Genomic DNA, 13506 nt, shown 5'->3' with positions numbered 1-13506 from the left:
TTAAAATTTCTCCCTTGACACAATGAGGCCAAGTGGGTCGAACACTGAGGCAAGTATGGAAAGCACATTTCTTCTTGTTAGCTCTTTGATGCTGAGATTCAGCTGATACTGAAATGAATCTGTCGCTGTGTTCCACTGAAGGCCAAGTGTCCTGTGTGTGTACTCATTCTGTTTCAGTAGCTGTGAATCTGTCCCCTGACCTACTTCGGTTTCGGGTAAGGTATTCAAAAACTTTCCACTGTTTGAAATAAACTTTTGGAGTCGGATGTTTCCTTTCTTGCATTTGTTGATGGCACCTTGAATGAGCTGTGTGGCATTTGTCAGAGAATCTGTGGATATCAGACCATCATCTACGTAGAAGTTGTTAGTTATAAAATCAACTGATGAGAATTCTTCCATTGTAGTATTAGCAAGATATCTGAGACCGAATGTTGCGCATCCAGGGCAAGAAGTCGCTCCAAAAATGTGCACATTCATCCGGTACGTCTGTACTGTTTTGTAGCCACTGTCGAACCATAAGAATCGTAGATAGTTTCTGTCTCGGTTTGCCACTTTGAATTGATGAAACATGCGCTCTATGTCACAAGTAACTGCAATTGACCCTGTCCTAAAGCGCATGAGTATTCCTAGCATGTTGTTCATTTGATCCGGGCCTTGTAGCACGTAGTCGTTGAGCGATTTACCGTCACTCTTAGCGCTGCAGTCGAACACTACCCTGATTTTCCGTGGTTTTTTAGGGCGAAACACTGCAAAATGGAGACGATACCATGATTCATCTGTTGGTAGAGTCCACGATCTCTGCATCTCCATTTGAGATAACAGTCTCCATAAAGTCTCTGTATTGTCTTGCGTACTCAGAGTTTTGGCTGAATTTCTTTTGTAGTAAGTTTAGTCGATGAGTTGCCATTTGTTTGGTTTTCCATCCCATTCCTGTTGGTCTGGTGCGAATTGGTAGTGGCATGCTAATGTAACCTCTCTCATCTTATTGATTTTGTTTTCAAGTTTTGCGATGAAACGGCGATCTTCGATAGAAAGTCCTAGTTCTTCTCTTGTGGCTGTGAAATCGGATTCCAATATCCTGACTATAGATTCAAGTGTGGGTAGCTGTGGCTCTGGTTCCACATTGCATTCAAAAAGCATGGAGCATCCTGAGTTAGCGGCACCACTGTTTACTTTCTTGGCTAACATTTTGTAACTGTATACCTATTTGTCGCTATTTTCGTGATGGCTACCCATGACTGTCCAACCTAGAACAGTGCGTCCAGCATGTGGCTGCTCTGGCGAAGATGCTACTATTGAGTGAAAAATGTACAGCATTGCAGTCTCCTCCTAATAGGATATCAACGTTGAGATTGAGTTCTGGTGGTAGCTTCTTTGCAACATCTCTCAAGTGTGGCCAGCTTGATATTCGTTGTGCAGTTGGGATGTAGCTTTTGTTGATTTCCATCTTTTCTGGAGTGGTTATCATTGTTGGCAACTTAACCACATAGCTTTCACCATATCCTCTCAGCTTGAGTCCTAGTATGGCTAGCCGAGTATCTGTAGATATGTGGTTCATGGTTGTAAGCGTAAGCTGCTTCGGTTTGACAGCACTCCGTGGGATATTTAGCGATCTGAACAGTCCTTCACTTATGTATGAGCTGTCAGACATAGTCTACTAAGGCATAAGTGAGTTTTTCCTCACCATTGTATGATGCATAGACTGGCATAACCATCAAGCTGAGATTTGATTCTATGCTGCGGATACTGTCCAGACACACCTTTAGATGTATCGATTGGATTTGTGTTTGGCAGTGCTCCTGGAATGGCTGGCATTCTCCGTGGTTCTACAGTTGGTTGGAGTTGAATAGATTGATTCTTTGGTTCAACGCTTTGTTGCTGTTGGTACGTAGTTTCCTGTTCAGTCAGAATTGCATTTGTTGTTTGTTTAACTTGCTGGTTTGCAGTAGAGTGATTGTCAGGTGTGATTGCATTTGCAGATGTTTTGTTTTTGAGCGCATTGTTCTGGTTTGTTTTCTGTTTGTTGGTATGCCTTTGGTGGTTGATTGTAGCATGAGCTTGTTTACAGCCTTTTACTTTGCACGCAAGATTGCTTCTGCATTGTTTTGAGCTGTGTCTGCCTCTTTCGCATTTAAAACAAAGATTATTGTCTGTGAGGAACTTTTCTATTTTTGCTACAGATAGTTTTCTTACATGAATGCAGTTCTTTGTTTTGTGGTTTTCCTTTTTGCAGTAACGACAATACATTGGTTTTGGGTTTGTCTGTCTATTTTGACAAGGCTGCGTTGGGAGTGATGGTCGACTGTTGCTAGCAGTGATGTTGTAGGCATGGGATATTTTAGGTAAAGCAGGCCTTTTGGTTTCAAGCGAGGTTTTACTGTTTGTTTGGGGTTTATCATAGTGTTTCAGGTTGTTCAAAGGATTGCATGCAGCTTTGACGACAAGTCTGAGAAAGTCACAAAGGTCTTGAAGTTTAGGAAACTTACCATGGTTTTCATGGTATTTGGTCGACTCCCGGATCCATTTCTTTTCAAGATAATTTGGCAGCCTTTCGATGATTTTTTTATATCTTTTAACAGTGTTGAGATCTTGGAGTGTGGGTATCTTTTCCATCGAGGCAACGCATTGCTTGAGAAATGCAACATAATTACGCAGAACTGCTCCGTCTTGGTTTGGTATCCTTGGCCAGTTTTCCAGCTTTTGTCCAAATGCAGCTCCAATGAGAAAGGGATCTCCAAACTGCTCAGCGAGCATGTTCAAGGCTTTTCGATAAGCATCTGTGGTTTCTAGGGTGCAGTACCTGCTGATCTGTTTTTGTATGTTGAGGCACAATTAGCCCTTTAGCAGCGTGAGTTTTTCTGCTGCTCCACCAGGCCTTTTGTCTACAAGTTCGATGAATGAGGTTTTTCAATCGGTGTATTGTAGGTCACCGTCGAAAGTAAATGGCTGAGGAGGTGGCAGCTTTGATTGGTTTATGGCTTCCAACATGCCGTTGGCCAAACTTGCTTCATCTGAAACCCGAGACGATGTGTTGCGGAACATTTCTACGGGAGTATCAGATACATTTGGCTCTTGATGTGATTTGGGCGGTTGTGGTGTGCTAGTTGGAGCTTGGTGTTCAGTGTGGTGAATACTGATCAAGATTGATGGGAGTGGTTGTGATAACTGGTCTATTTAACGCTTGATTGGTTTCATGGGTGTTTTTGTGTATAGATTGTGTCTTACCTTGTCTGTTTGTTGATAGTTGTGATCTTTGCAGTTCTGTAAATGGTCTCTCTTGCAGTTGTTCAAAAGATGGAGCTGGTAACTGCGTGGTGTTAGCATTTTATGTAATGTACCTTTGGACTACTGTCGGTGGTTTTAGGACTGGCGGTAAATCTTCTTCTGCTACGGCTTGTTCCAGCACTTGTTGTCGTCGCTCATCAGCAGCTATTTCAGCTCGAAGTTTTGTCATCTCCATTTCCTTCCTTTTTCTCTGAACTTCGTGGTTCATTTCTGCTATTCTTGCCTGCATTTTTTGGTTTAAATTTTCTATTTCATCTTGTTGATGTTTTTCTTCCTGCAAGGCTTGAAGTTGTGTTCTCTTTGCCTCCATGTTGGCTCTGGCCATAGATGCTTGAAATCGAAGGGCGGAGCTGGTAGATGATTTACTGGTGCCACGAGAAGTTGATGACTTGCGTGATGTAACACTGCGGGGTGTTCTGCTTGAGTGAACAGATGCACCAGCAAGGTTTTTATTAGTTACCTGTGCAGCAGGTTCATCTGTCGCACCAGTAATAGCAGCATGGCCAATATCTGTCAACAGTGTGGCTGAAAAGGTTTCTTCCAAATTTGCTGGTCTTTTGGTTTGTCTATCAAAAACATGGCTTTGCAATGCTCTAATTTTTTCAGATATAGCATCTACATCTCTCACTATAGCCCTATCAATATCTGGAGTTGTTTTCCTTACCTGCTCATAGATTTCGTTTAGGTTTGAGAGCATTCGACTTAGTTCAACATAGATCTGTCCTAGTCTACCATTTCTAGGAGTAGTAATGATATTGGTCAGCTCTGATCTGTAATGCTTAATAGAATGGCTTATAGACTCTGTTTTCATTCAGAGCTTTAGTATTTTCTAAATTCTGTACTCGTTTTGAGCACCTACCTTTTGTAGTCTCAAAAATATCTTTCATAATTTATTTTCACTAAAAATGTTTGGCAGCAGTCAGCAATGTTCTTTGAAAGGAAATATTTTGATTGCTGTGTTAACTTCAGAAACCTGTATGTAGCCTCAGGTGATCAAGCCCCAGAGTTAACCATAAGGAATACACAAACAAGTCAAATACCAGCCACCCCTCCAATTTTAGAAGTAAGTGTGCCGGAATAGAATTCTGTGGGTTTGTCAACAGTTACTTCCGAGGTTCTTTGATTGTGTACATTTATTACTGACCGGAAGAAGTTTGTGACCTAAACAGTAAATGAACTTATAAGAAACGTGAGACATAAAACAATGTACACATGTAAAAAAATGAACAACGATAAATTAAACTACATATAAAACACAAGACATGAGCTAAATACATGATAGTTAAGAGAACATAAAATCTTAAAATAGTGAGGGAAGCGGAATCCTTCCGGCATAAAAGTATTGATATAGATATAAATTCGGCTTCTGGTGTGTGTGATAAAATCTGACAGTGATGCTTTAACGGTCGTCACTGTCAGCCAAAGCCGTTAAAAATGTTGCTGCTATAATCTCATGATGTTATAAAACTGATTGTTGCACACAGCCAGATAAAAACTTGGTCAGCCGACCCCTTGGTTAAAACTAACTTGGGTGTTGTACAAGATACACGAAAGCCTCAGCTTTATCTCTAATTGTATGACATAATTTAAAGGCTTCAGATAGCTATATTTGTGCACACATATAATTAAAATATTTAAATATCTCCTTCGCATTAATACATGTAGCTATAAAATAGGACAATAGACAAGACAAAATTAAAAAGTATGACACATTCTAATACAGTAAGCTTATGGCTATTTTATAACACCAGGCCCTTTGTTTTGATCAACTGAGTACGGTTGTGGTCAGTAATGGCTAAGATGTTTACATCAATTCTCTGAGATGAAATAAAATAGGAAATAACCAATTTTATCAATCACAGATGTTAAAATATCAACAGTCTTTGAATGTGAATGCTTGTTTAGAAATTGGGACTCCATAGCCAGTAGCGCAGCGGTAGCAAAAAATATTAGCAGTTATTAGATTAATTGAGTGTGTTTCAGATGTAAACGTCACTAATATCAGATTCAGTGTCAATGGTTATCACAATTAAACACTCACAACATAGAGCCTCGGAGACTTATTTGGTCTGCGTTTCTCTTGTTGAGTAGTGGTTGTGATCTGTTAGACTCCTCAAAGGTAGTGTGAGGTTGGACATCTGCCAACGTATCAATCTTGTGTTGTACTAACTTTCTAGGTCAGCCGCTGCCACTGGTGTAGAGTTTACTTGCATGGAGTGTATGTAGCTTGTTTGGAGTTATGTTGAATATACGGTACTGGTACGCCGTCTTCTCCAAATAAATGTTGATGGTACACTGTCTCGTCTTCTCCAAATAAGTGTCACTGTAACTATCCCTCAGAATTTTGACAGTGTAGGCTGATTGGATGGATGAGTAGTCTTATATAACTGTTTATTGTTCCAACCAACCGTGACACTATAATTAAAGGCAATATGAAATAATATGTGCACTGAGTATAAAATAGAAAGTGACCGCATGCAGTGCAATAAATTCAAGCTCAAATTCAAAATTAAACAATAGGCATTATAAAGTGGATGAATAGCACAAATCATACCATATTGTGGTTTTCCAGAGAGTAGTTAGTGTTTCAGTTTATTCTGTAATATTTCTATATCATTGATCTGTTGGCTATATGTATGTAGCATAATAACAAGAAATCAAAGCTACATTTTCTGATGTTGCTAGCGTAGCTGTATGCTAAGAACTGATTTACTGGGTTACAAAAAAAAGACAAGTTGCATTTATCATAAAGTAATTAACTCATGAACATCCCTTCATTGCTGACACAACCGCAATCAAAACAGTCACAGCAAAAAACAGGCTGATGGGGAAGGCCACTAGGCATTGATGCTGCTCAATTCCCTACGCTCCCCTTTTAATTTGACCACCTGACACAGGCAAATTAACTCCTGAAGTTGTATCTACATTGAATTAAAGCACTGAATATTGTCTTATGTTGCCACATACTTACCATGCTAAAGATGGTTGTCACAGTCTTACATGTAGTTCTAAAATTATTACTATAATGTGGGTATTAATAGATTGTTTACCCTTTTGTTGTTGTTTCTCTTATTTTATTTCCTTTCTTTTTTGTTGTTGTTTATTATAGCAATAAATGGTACAAAGCTACTACTAATAGTGATGGATAAGGCATAATGGCTACGGTTATGTATGTCAGTGTGGGTAGTTTCATCAAGAGTATGCTTACTTACTTTGGTGCGGAAATCTCTAACGTATCCTTGACATATCTTTGCAATTATTTACCTCTTTCTTTGGTCTGTATATGGTAATATTTCTATATCAGTGATTTGTTGGCTATATGTATGTAGCATAATAACAAGAAATAAAAGCTACATTTTTTGATGTTGCTAGCGTAGCTGTATGCTAAGAACTAATTTACTGGGTTACAAAACAAAAGACAAGTTGCATTTATCATAAAGTAATTAACCTATGAACATCTCTTCATTGCTGACACAACCGCAATCAAAACAGTCACAGCAAAAAACAGGCTGATGGGGAAGGCCACTAGGCATTGTTGCTGCGCAATTCCCTGCAGAATTTTATACTGTATTGTTATTGGTGGATATGTAGAAGTTATGTTATGCATAACCAGTGTCTGAAGTGGAGAGAGATTCTTGGGGTACTCTCTGTCATGCTAGGATGGTGGTGTCCAGGGCCAACGGCCCTGCTCGCCACGAGCGGGTGAGTCCGAGAAGGGTGCTGCGCCCTCTCGGTAAAGTGCGGTCCGGTGGTATTCCCTCAGGAAAGTTTTTAGCATGAATGCCCCTAAATGATGCTGTTTTTCATAACTTGAAACATAACTTACCACAGCATGCATGTATTAAAAATGTTTATTTTACATACATAACCTGAATGAAAAAACAACAACAACAAGACATGTTTTAATACATGAACAGAGTATCGTATGACCATCGACATTCACATGCTGACGAATAATGCAAAACAAGGTAGTAATAAGTATAATATATAATAATAATAATATAGTAATACAGTAATAATAGAAAACCAATGAACAATTTTGTTTACATTTAAAAACGTATCTAACAATATCAATTAGCTAACAATATCAAGAAGTATCAAAAAGAATATCCAAACTTAGTAATAGTAATACAGTAATAATAGAAAACCAATGCTCAATTTTGTTTACATTTCAAAACGTCATAGCTAACAATATCAGGAAGAATATCCAAACTTATAATTAAATATCGTAATCTCATAAAAATCGTTAAAAAAAATATCATCGTCATTTCCTTTACTTACACTGCGTTGGACATCAGTTAGAATACCAAAGTACTCAAATGTGTCTAAAATGTCAGTTAATTTGAAATCGGCAAAAATGAAACGATTTCAGTACTCCTACGTTAATCACCGAAACCTTCAGCAATTCGACAATGCTACAGACTGGTGAAAAGTGCACGCTATTTTTTCGTGAAATGCGCACTATTAAATCGTTCTATTCTTTGTCGCTTGGCGTTTTAATTTCCGGTCTCAACTTTTATAAAAGTGAAGCTTAGCAAGTTTTATTAACGATTTTCGTCCAAATAAATCTGTCTATTTGTGTATAATCCGATCAGATGGGTAAGTTTTAAGATAATAATGACGGTTTACAAAGACTTGGTAACATATTTAAATAGGTTTGTATGTGTTTTGTATCGTTATTATACTTTAACGACTCTACAAAACGATGGTTAAATTGGTTGATGAAATTTTGATACCAGGGTTCGTCTCATTGTTGATGAATAATTTTCGGGAGTTGTGTGCACATGTGCATTTATCATAAATCTCCCAACCAATCGCTTCGCTCTGTTTGGTCGTGGGATGACAAAAGGTTAAGATGGCCAATAAAAGTTATACCCTTACTCGAACGGTTGTTCTTTCGTCGTTCCCATACGGCTGTAAGTCTTAACAGTCAAACGAGAGCCATGACAGTCAATAGGCAGAGAATTTCAAAAGGCGGTGGGAAAAAAAGACTTTGCAGACAGGAGAAAGAGTGAGAGAGAGAGAGAGAGACAGAGGAGAGAGTGCCTAAGCAGGCCCTCGCGAAAGATAGTGACTTCACAGGCAGAGGAGTGAGAGCTTTGCAGGCCCTTGGGAAAGAGAGGCTGAGTCAATGAGCTGTTCTCTTTTATAGTTGTCTAGCATGTAGGAAGGCTAGCCTATGGCAGTAGGTTGAGTCATAAGGTTCCATGCTTTACATGGTGTGTGAAGATATCTTGTTTGTGCAAGTCTCCAGCTAGTTGAACATGATGTAGACAAGTAGGGTGGAGCTCATGATTGGCTTCGAGTATCTAGGTCGTTTCTGACAAAGGATGTTAGATCTATACACGTAGGCCCCTACGTGTAATCATCTGATTCATCTCCAATGTTTTTTGGTGGTTCTCTGGCAGGGCGATTGACTTATTTTCTATTATTGATTTCTCCCAGCTTTTAAGTTTCTAATTTGATTTTTGATGTTTTTTTAATCTTTGGATCTTTTGATGTTTTGGGCATTTTGCTGCTTGTCTATTATTGTATGTGTGTCTTCTAGTCTGGCTTCACTCCCTGTTTGTATTTTGTTTTGTATTTTATTAAAGCTTGTACCAAATATTCACCTAAACGAGATAGTTATTTTTCAGACGCTGCTGAGATAAGTCTATAATTAAGTGCCCAAATATTCTGGTGCTAATCTTTTTATATATTTTTAAATCCTGCCAGTTTATTAACTCTATACACCCAGAAGCCGGCTTGCGCATTTAGGCAGTCACTACTTTCTTTTTCACTTTTTTTCTTGACTGTTTGCGACTATCGGCAAGTTGATTATCAGATGGCAAGAGCCTGTAACTCCTTACTCCCTGATGTATGATGACATAGAAGTACTAACTTTTTAGCCAGCATAAAGCGATGCATTCTCAAGTCACTAACCTACCCTGGTTGATGAATTGTACTATCACTGGCTCCGCATTTGTATATTGGGAACCTCATTAGTAAATATCTCTTCAATTAATTTATACTGTTCTAATTTTAGTCTGAAAATTAATACATACAATATTAACTCTATGCATTTTAATAAATGTGTAAGATCTTTTGTTTTTTGGTATATTTATACAAGTGTATTAATATGATCTTTATAATACATGTATATAATTTCCAAACATATATCAATAGCTTGCACCATTAACTTTTTGGTTTTTTATAATGACCTGATTTTCTACACCACTGTTTAATAAAGTAATCTTTAAAGTTCAAACTGATGGCTGTCTATGTACTACCTCCCATTTTTATAAAAAGTCTATCCTTTGCTAAAATATTCATAAGAGTATGTAAAAGATTCATAGTGCATGTTAAAATGAAGATTATAGTCTGCTAGCTGTGCGACCCGGCATTGGTAGCACAGCATTGCTATCAAATTTTCTGCTTTGCATATTCCTTATTCCAAGATTTTAATAGCTATATATGGACATATACAACAACGGATGACCAACATTGAGAAATATATATATAGATTATGTGTCACATGGAAGAATTAACCTACAGCTGCTGCTGATTCTTTATCACAAAGATCTTTGAGGTGTCGATCTTTCTCCCTTGTCTTCCACCATATCTTGTGTGTGCGTGCCATCGGTATCTGTGACAAGGTTGATTTGGTTAAATATCTCAGGTAACTTTGAGGATAACATGACATCAGTGTAATGTACCAATGTTTGTATTCTTTGATTATTCATAATCATCACACCTGTATGTCAGCTGAGGCAACACATTATATGAATCAACAGTTTTTACAAGCTAATGCAAAAATGTTTCTTTGTTATGCTTTCAGTGTGGCAATCTATAATATTGTTTGTCTTATTGTGTGTCATTTGATTCATCGCTGACTTGTTTGTGACAAAATCTTTCAGTGAAATAAATTAGTCTAGCACAGCAAACAGTCAAGAAGCTCCCTGTGCACTTCTAATGATAATCAACGTATAAATGAATACATTAAATTGGCGACGCAGGAAAAAGTTTCTACGCTAGACTGGTAAAAATGGCAGCAACAGGTGCAACTACAGCGTCAGCGGTTCCGGTGTTTGGTGGGAAGGTGGAGACGTATTTGGAAAAATTGGACAGTTATTATGCGTTTCACGGAACCAAACCGGACAAGAAAAAACGTGCTCATCATGGGACTGTCAAAAGAGCAATATGAAACGCTGGCCTGCCTAACTGCACCAAGGAAGCCAAAAGAAGTGGACGCAGAGGATTTAATTGAGCTGCTGCGAAGGCATTATGGAGCAACAATGAACAAGATGATGGAGCGGGCGAAATTCAGAAAGGTGAAAAGAAGTCCATCAGAGTCAGTTTCAGAGTTTGTGCTGAAACTACGATCTCAAGCTCGAACGTGTGAGTTTCAGGCTAATTTGGAAGAAAATCTGCTAGAACAGTTCCGGATAGGTGTCAATAGTACGACAGTTCGGTACAGGATTTCAGCAATGCCAGCTGACAGACAAGCCGACCTTTTCGAAGTGGTAGCCATAGCTTGACAAGTGGAGATTGAAGAGAAATTAGACTCGATGAGTGTCACCACCCCACCCGCAGTCCATGTCTCAGCTGTAAGGAAGCAAAAGAGGCATGGTAAGAAATCGTCTACTCCTAGTTCTACTGTTAAGAAGAAAGCATGTTTCCGGTGTATGAGCGAGAAACATCTTAGCAGCAGTACAGATTGTCCAGCCCTGCACCGTAACTGTAACACATGCCACAAAAAAGGACACTTTGCGGGATCTAAATTCTGTAATGGAAAACCTAAAAGGTCTACTACCGTGTCCGCAGTAAACAACCCTGAGTCAAGCGATAGCGACATGTATGCCATTCAGTATATTAGAAGTAAGATGCCTAGATGCTACATCAACATTATGGGTGAGAGAATTCCATTCATTCTTGATACTGGAGCCTGCAGCAATATTATTGGTGTTGACACTTATAATAAGCTGAAGTCCACGCATAGCATCTCACTGCAAGCTGTCAATGATGATGACAATCTTTTTGGCTATGGCAGCAAGAGAAAATTAGATTTGTGTGGGTCATTCAGTGCTAATGTACAATGTGGTCATAAAACGGAACGTACTATTTTCTATGTTTACAATGGTTTGGCTAAATGCTTGTTATCACATGAAACAGCTGTTAGTCTGTCTTTAGTGTCATATAGTGATAATGTTTTGTGTAACATTTTGCCTGGCAATTCTGATGACATAATTAAAAGTTTTCCGACAGTTTTCCAAGGTTTGGGTAAGCTGGTAGGATATCAGGTCAAATTCCACATAGACCCTACAGTAGAGCCAATAGCTCAACCTCTTAGGAGAACTCCCTTTGGAGTCAGAGAGGGGTTACGTAGGAAATTAGATGCTATGGTGGGTGAGGATGTCATAGAGCAGGTTGTGGGTGTCCCGTCCCGGTGGAGCAGTCTCCTGGTGTGTGCTTAAAGACAATGATGACATTAGGGTAACGGTTGACATGCGAAGGGCAATTAAAGCAATTACGCGTGAACGCCACCCCATTCCCACAATTAAGGAAATGCTTGCTAATTTAGAGAGAGGGAAGGTTTTCTCTTGCTTAGATATGAATCAAGGATTTAATCAGGTAGAATTGTAGAAAGAATCCAGGGATATTACCACTTTCTCCACTCCATTTGGCCTGTATCGTTACAAGCGTTTGACAATGGGAGTCAATGCTAGCCCGAAATGTTTTCAGTATATCATCCAGCAGGTTTTGTCAAATCTAGAGGGTGTACAAAACATGGCTGATGATATCTTCTTACAAGCTAGTTCAGTAAAGGAATATGATATAAGGTTGAAGGCTTTGCTTGAGCGACTCAGAGATGTTGGTATAACCTTGAACGCGAAGAAATGCCAATTCCGTTGTAGCAAGGTCAAGTTTCTAGGTTTTATTGTCTCAGATAAAGGTATATCGGCAGATCCTCAGAAAGTAGAAGCGGTAGTTAATTTCAAAGCCCCACAGAATGCAACTGAGTGTAGAAGTTTCATGGGTCTGGTGAACTTTGTGGGCCGCTTTCTCCCTGACCTTGCAACTGTGTCAGAGCCTATACGGAGATTGATGCATAAGAATGTTGTGTTTCGGTGGGCAAGTGAGCAAAGGAAAGCGTTTGATAAGATCAAACACTTGATGAGCAATGCAAAAACACTTACGCATTATGATGCTAATGCTAAGACGAAATTAATTGCTGATGCATCTCTATTTGCTTTAGAGGCAGTGCTTGTACAGACACAGCAAGGGGTTAACCAGGTGATTGCTTATGGTCATAGATCACTTTCTGATATCGAGAAGCGTTACAGCCAAACTGAGCGTGAGGCACTCTCATTGGTGTGGGCGTGTGAACATTTTAAGCTATATTTGTTAGGCACAGAGTTTGAGCTGATAACTGATCACAAGGCTTTGCAGTTTATTCTCAACAATCCTCGTTCTAAGCCAGTGCCTAGGATAGAGTGATAGGCATTGAGGTTGCAGTCATTTAGGTTCAACGTGGTGTATCAGAGTGGCAAATCAAACAGCAGATCCATTGTCTAGGATGGTGAATTGGGTTGGTGATTCTCCATTTATTAGCAATGTTACAAGTGAGAGTTATATGGAATACACAGCTCGTGACTCTGTTCCGAAAGCTATGACATAGGAGGAAATAGTTGACCAGTCTAATCAGTGTGAGGAAATCAAGCTCTTGAAACAGGCCATTTATAGCAATGATTTTGGGAGTTGTCCTTCCTCATTCAAAAGTGTGTCTATTGAGCTTAGTGAGGTTCAGGGTGTTGTACTGAGAGGTAAGAGGATTGTTATACCCAGAAATTTGAGGGATAAGGCTGTGGAACTCGCTCATGAAGGTCATCAGATCAAGGAAATCTCGAAATTTGTGTCTGTGTATAGTTCGGTTTATCTAGCTATAGCCATTAAAATCTAGGAATGAAGAATCCACATAGCAGAAGATTTGATCTCGGAACTACCCGTTTGCCAGGCAATTAACCTTAGCAGTTAAGCTGCGCGAGATTGATGAATTCATTGGGCGATATATGTGGCTATGTGAGTGAAAATACGCTACCACGCTCTGTTATAGCGCAATCTGATTTTATGCTTGCTCTCACGGCTCTTATTAGTAAGCTTACTCAAATTAGCCATTGGCAATGTGCCAGGCTAATGGTAAATGGCAGGCAACTACATTACCTCTCACTATTTATAAGCTGA

The 13506-nt window shown here is 39.1% G+C and overlaps 1 protein-coding gene and 1 pseudogene across 1 annotated transcript; one reads left to right on the top strand and one right to left on the bottom strand.

The window, feature by feature from the left end:
* LOC137400686 (uncharacterized) lies at positions 1–810 on the bottom strand. The gene has a single exon (XM_068087017.1). The coding sequence runs from the start codon at positions 808–810 to the stop codon at positions 1–3; it is 810 nt and encodes a 269-aa protein (XP_067943118.1).
* A 9499-nt stretch (positions 811–10309) lies between these two features.
* LOC137400685 (uncharacterized) lies at positions 10310–12244 on the top strand (annotated as a pseudogene).
* The last annotated feature ends 1262 nt before the right edge of the window (positions 12245–13506 follow it).

This window comes from Watersipora subatra, chromosome 7 (genome assembly GCF_963576615.1).
Source record: "Watersipora subatra chromosome 7, tzWatSuba1.1, whole genome shotgun sequence".
Classification (NCBI taxonomy): domain Eukaryota; kingdom Metazoa; phylum Bryozoa; class Gymnolaemata; order Cheilostomatida; family Watersiporidae; genus Watersipora; species Watersipora subatra.
The sequence above is the reverse complement of the archived record's forward strand: the minus strand, read 5'-3'. Positions and strand labels throughout refer to the sequence as shown.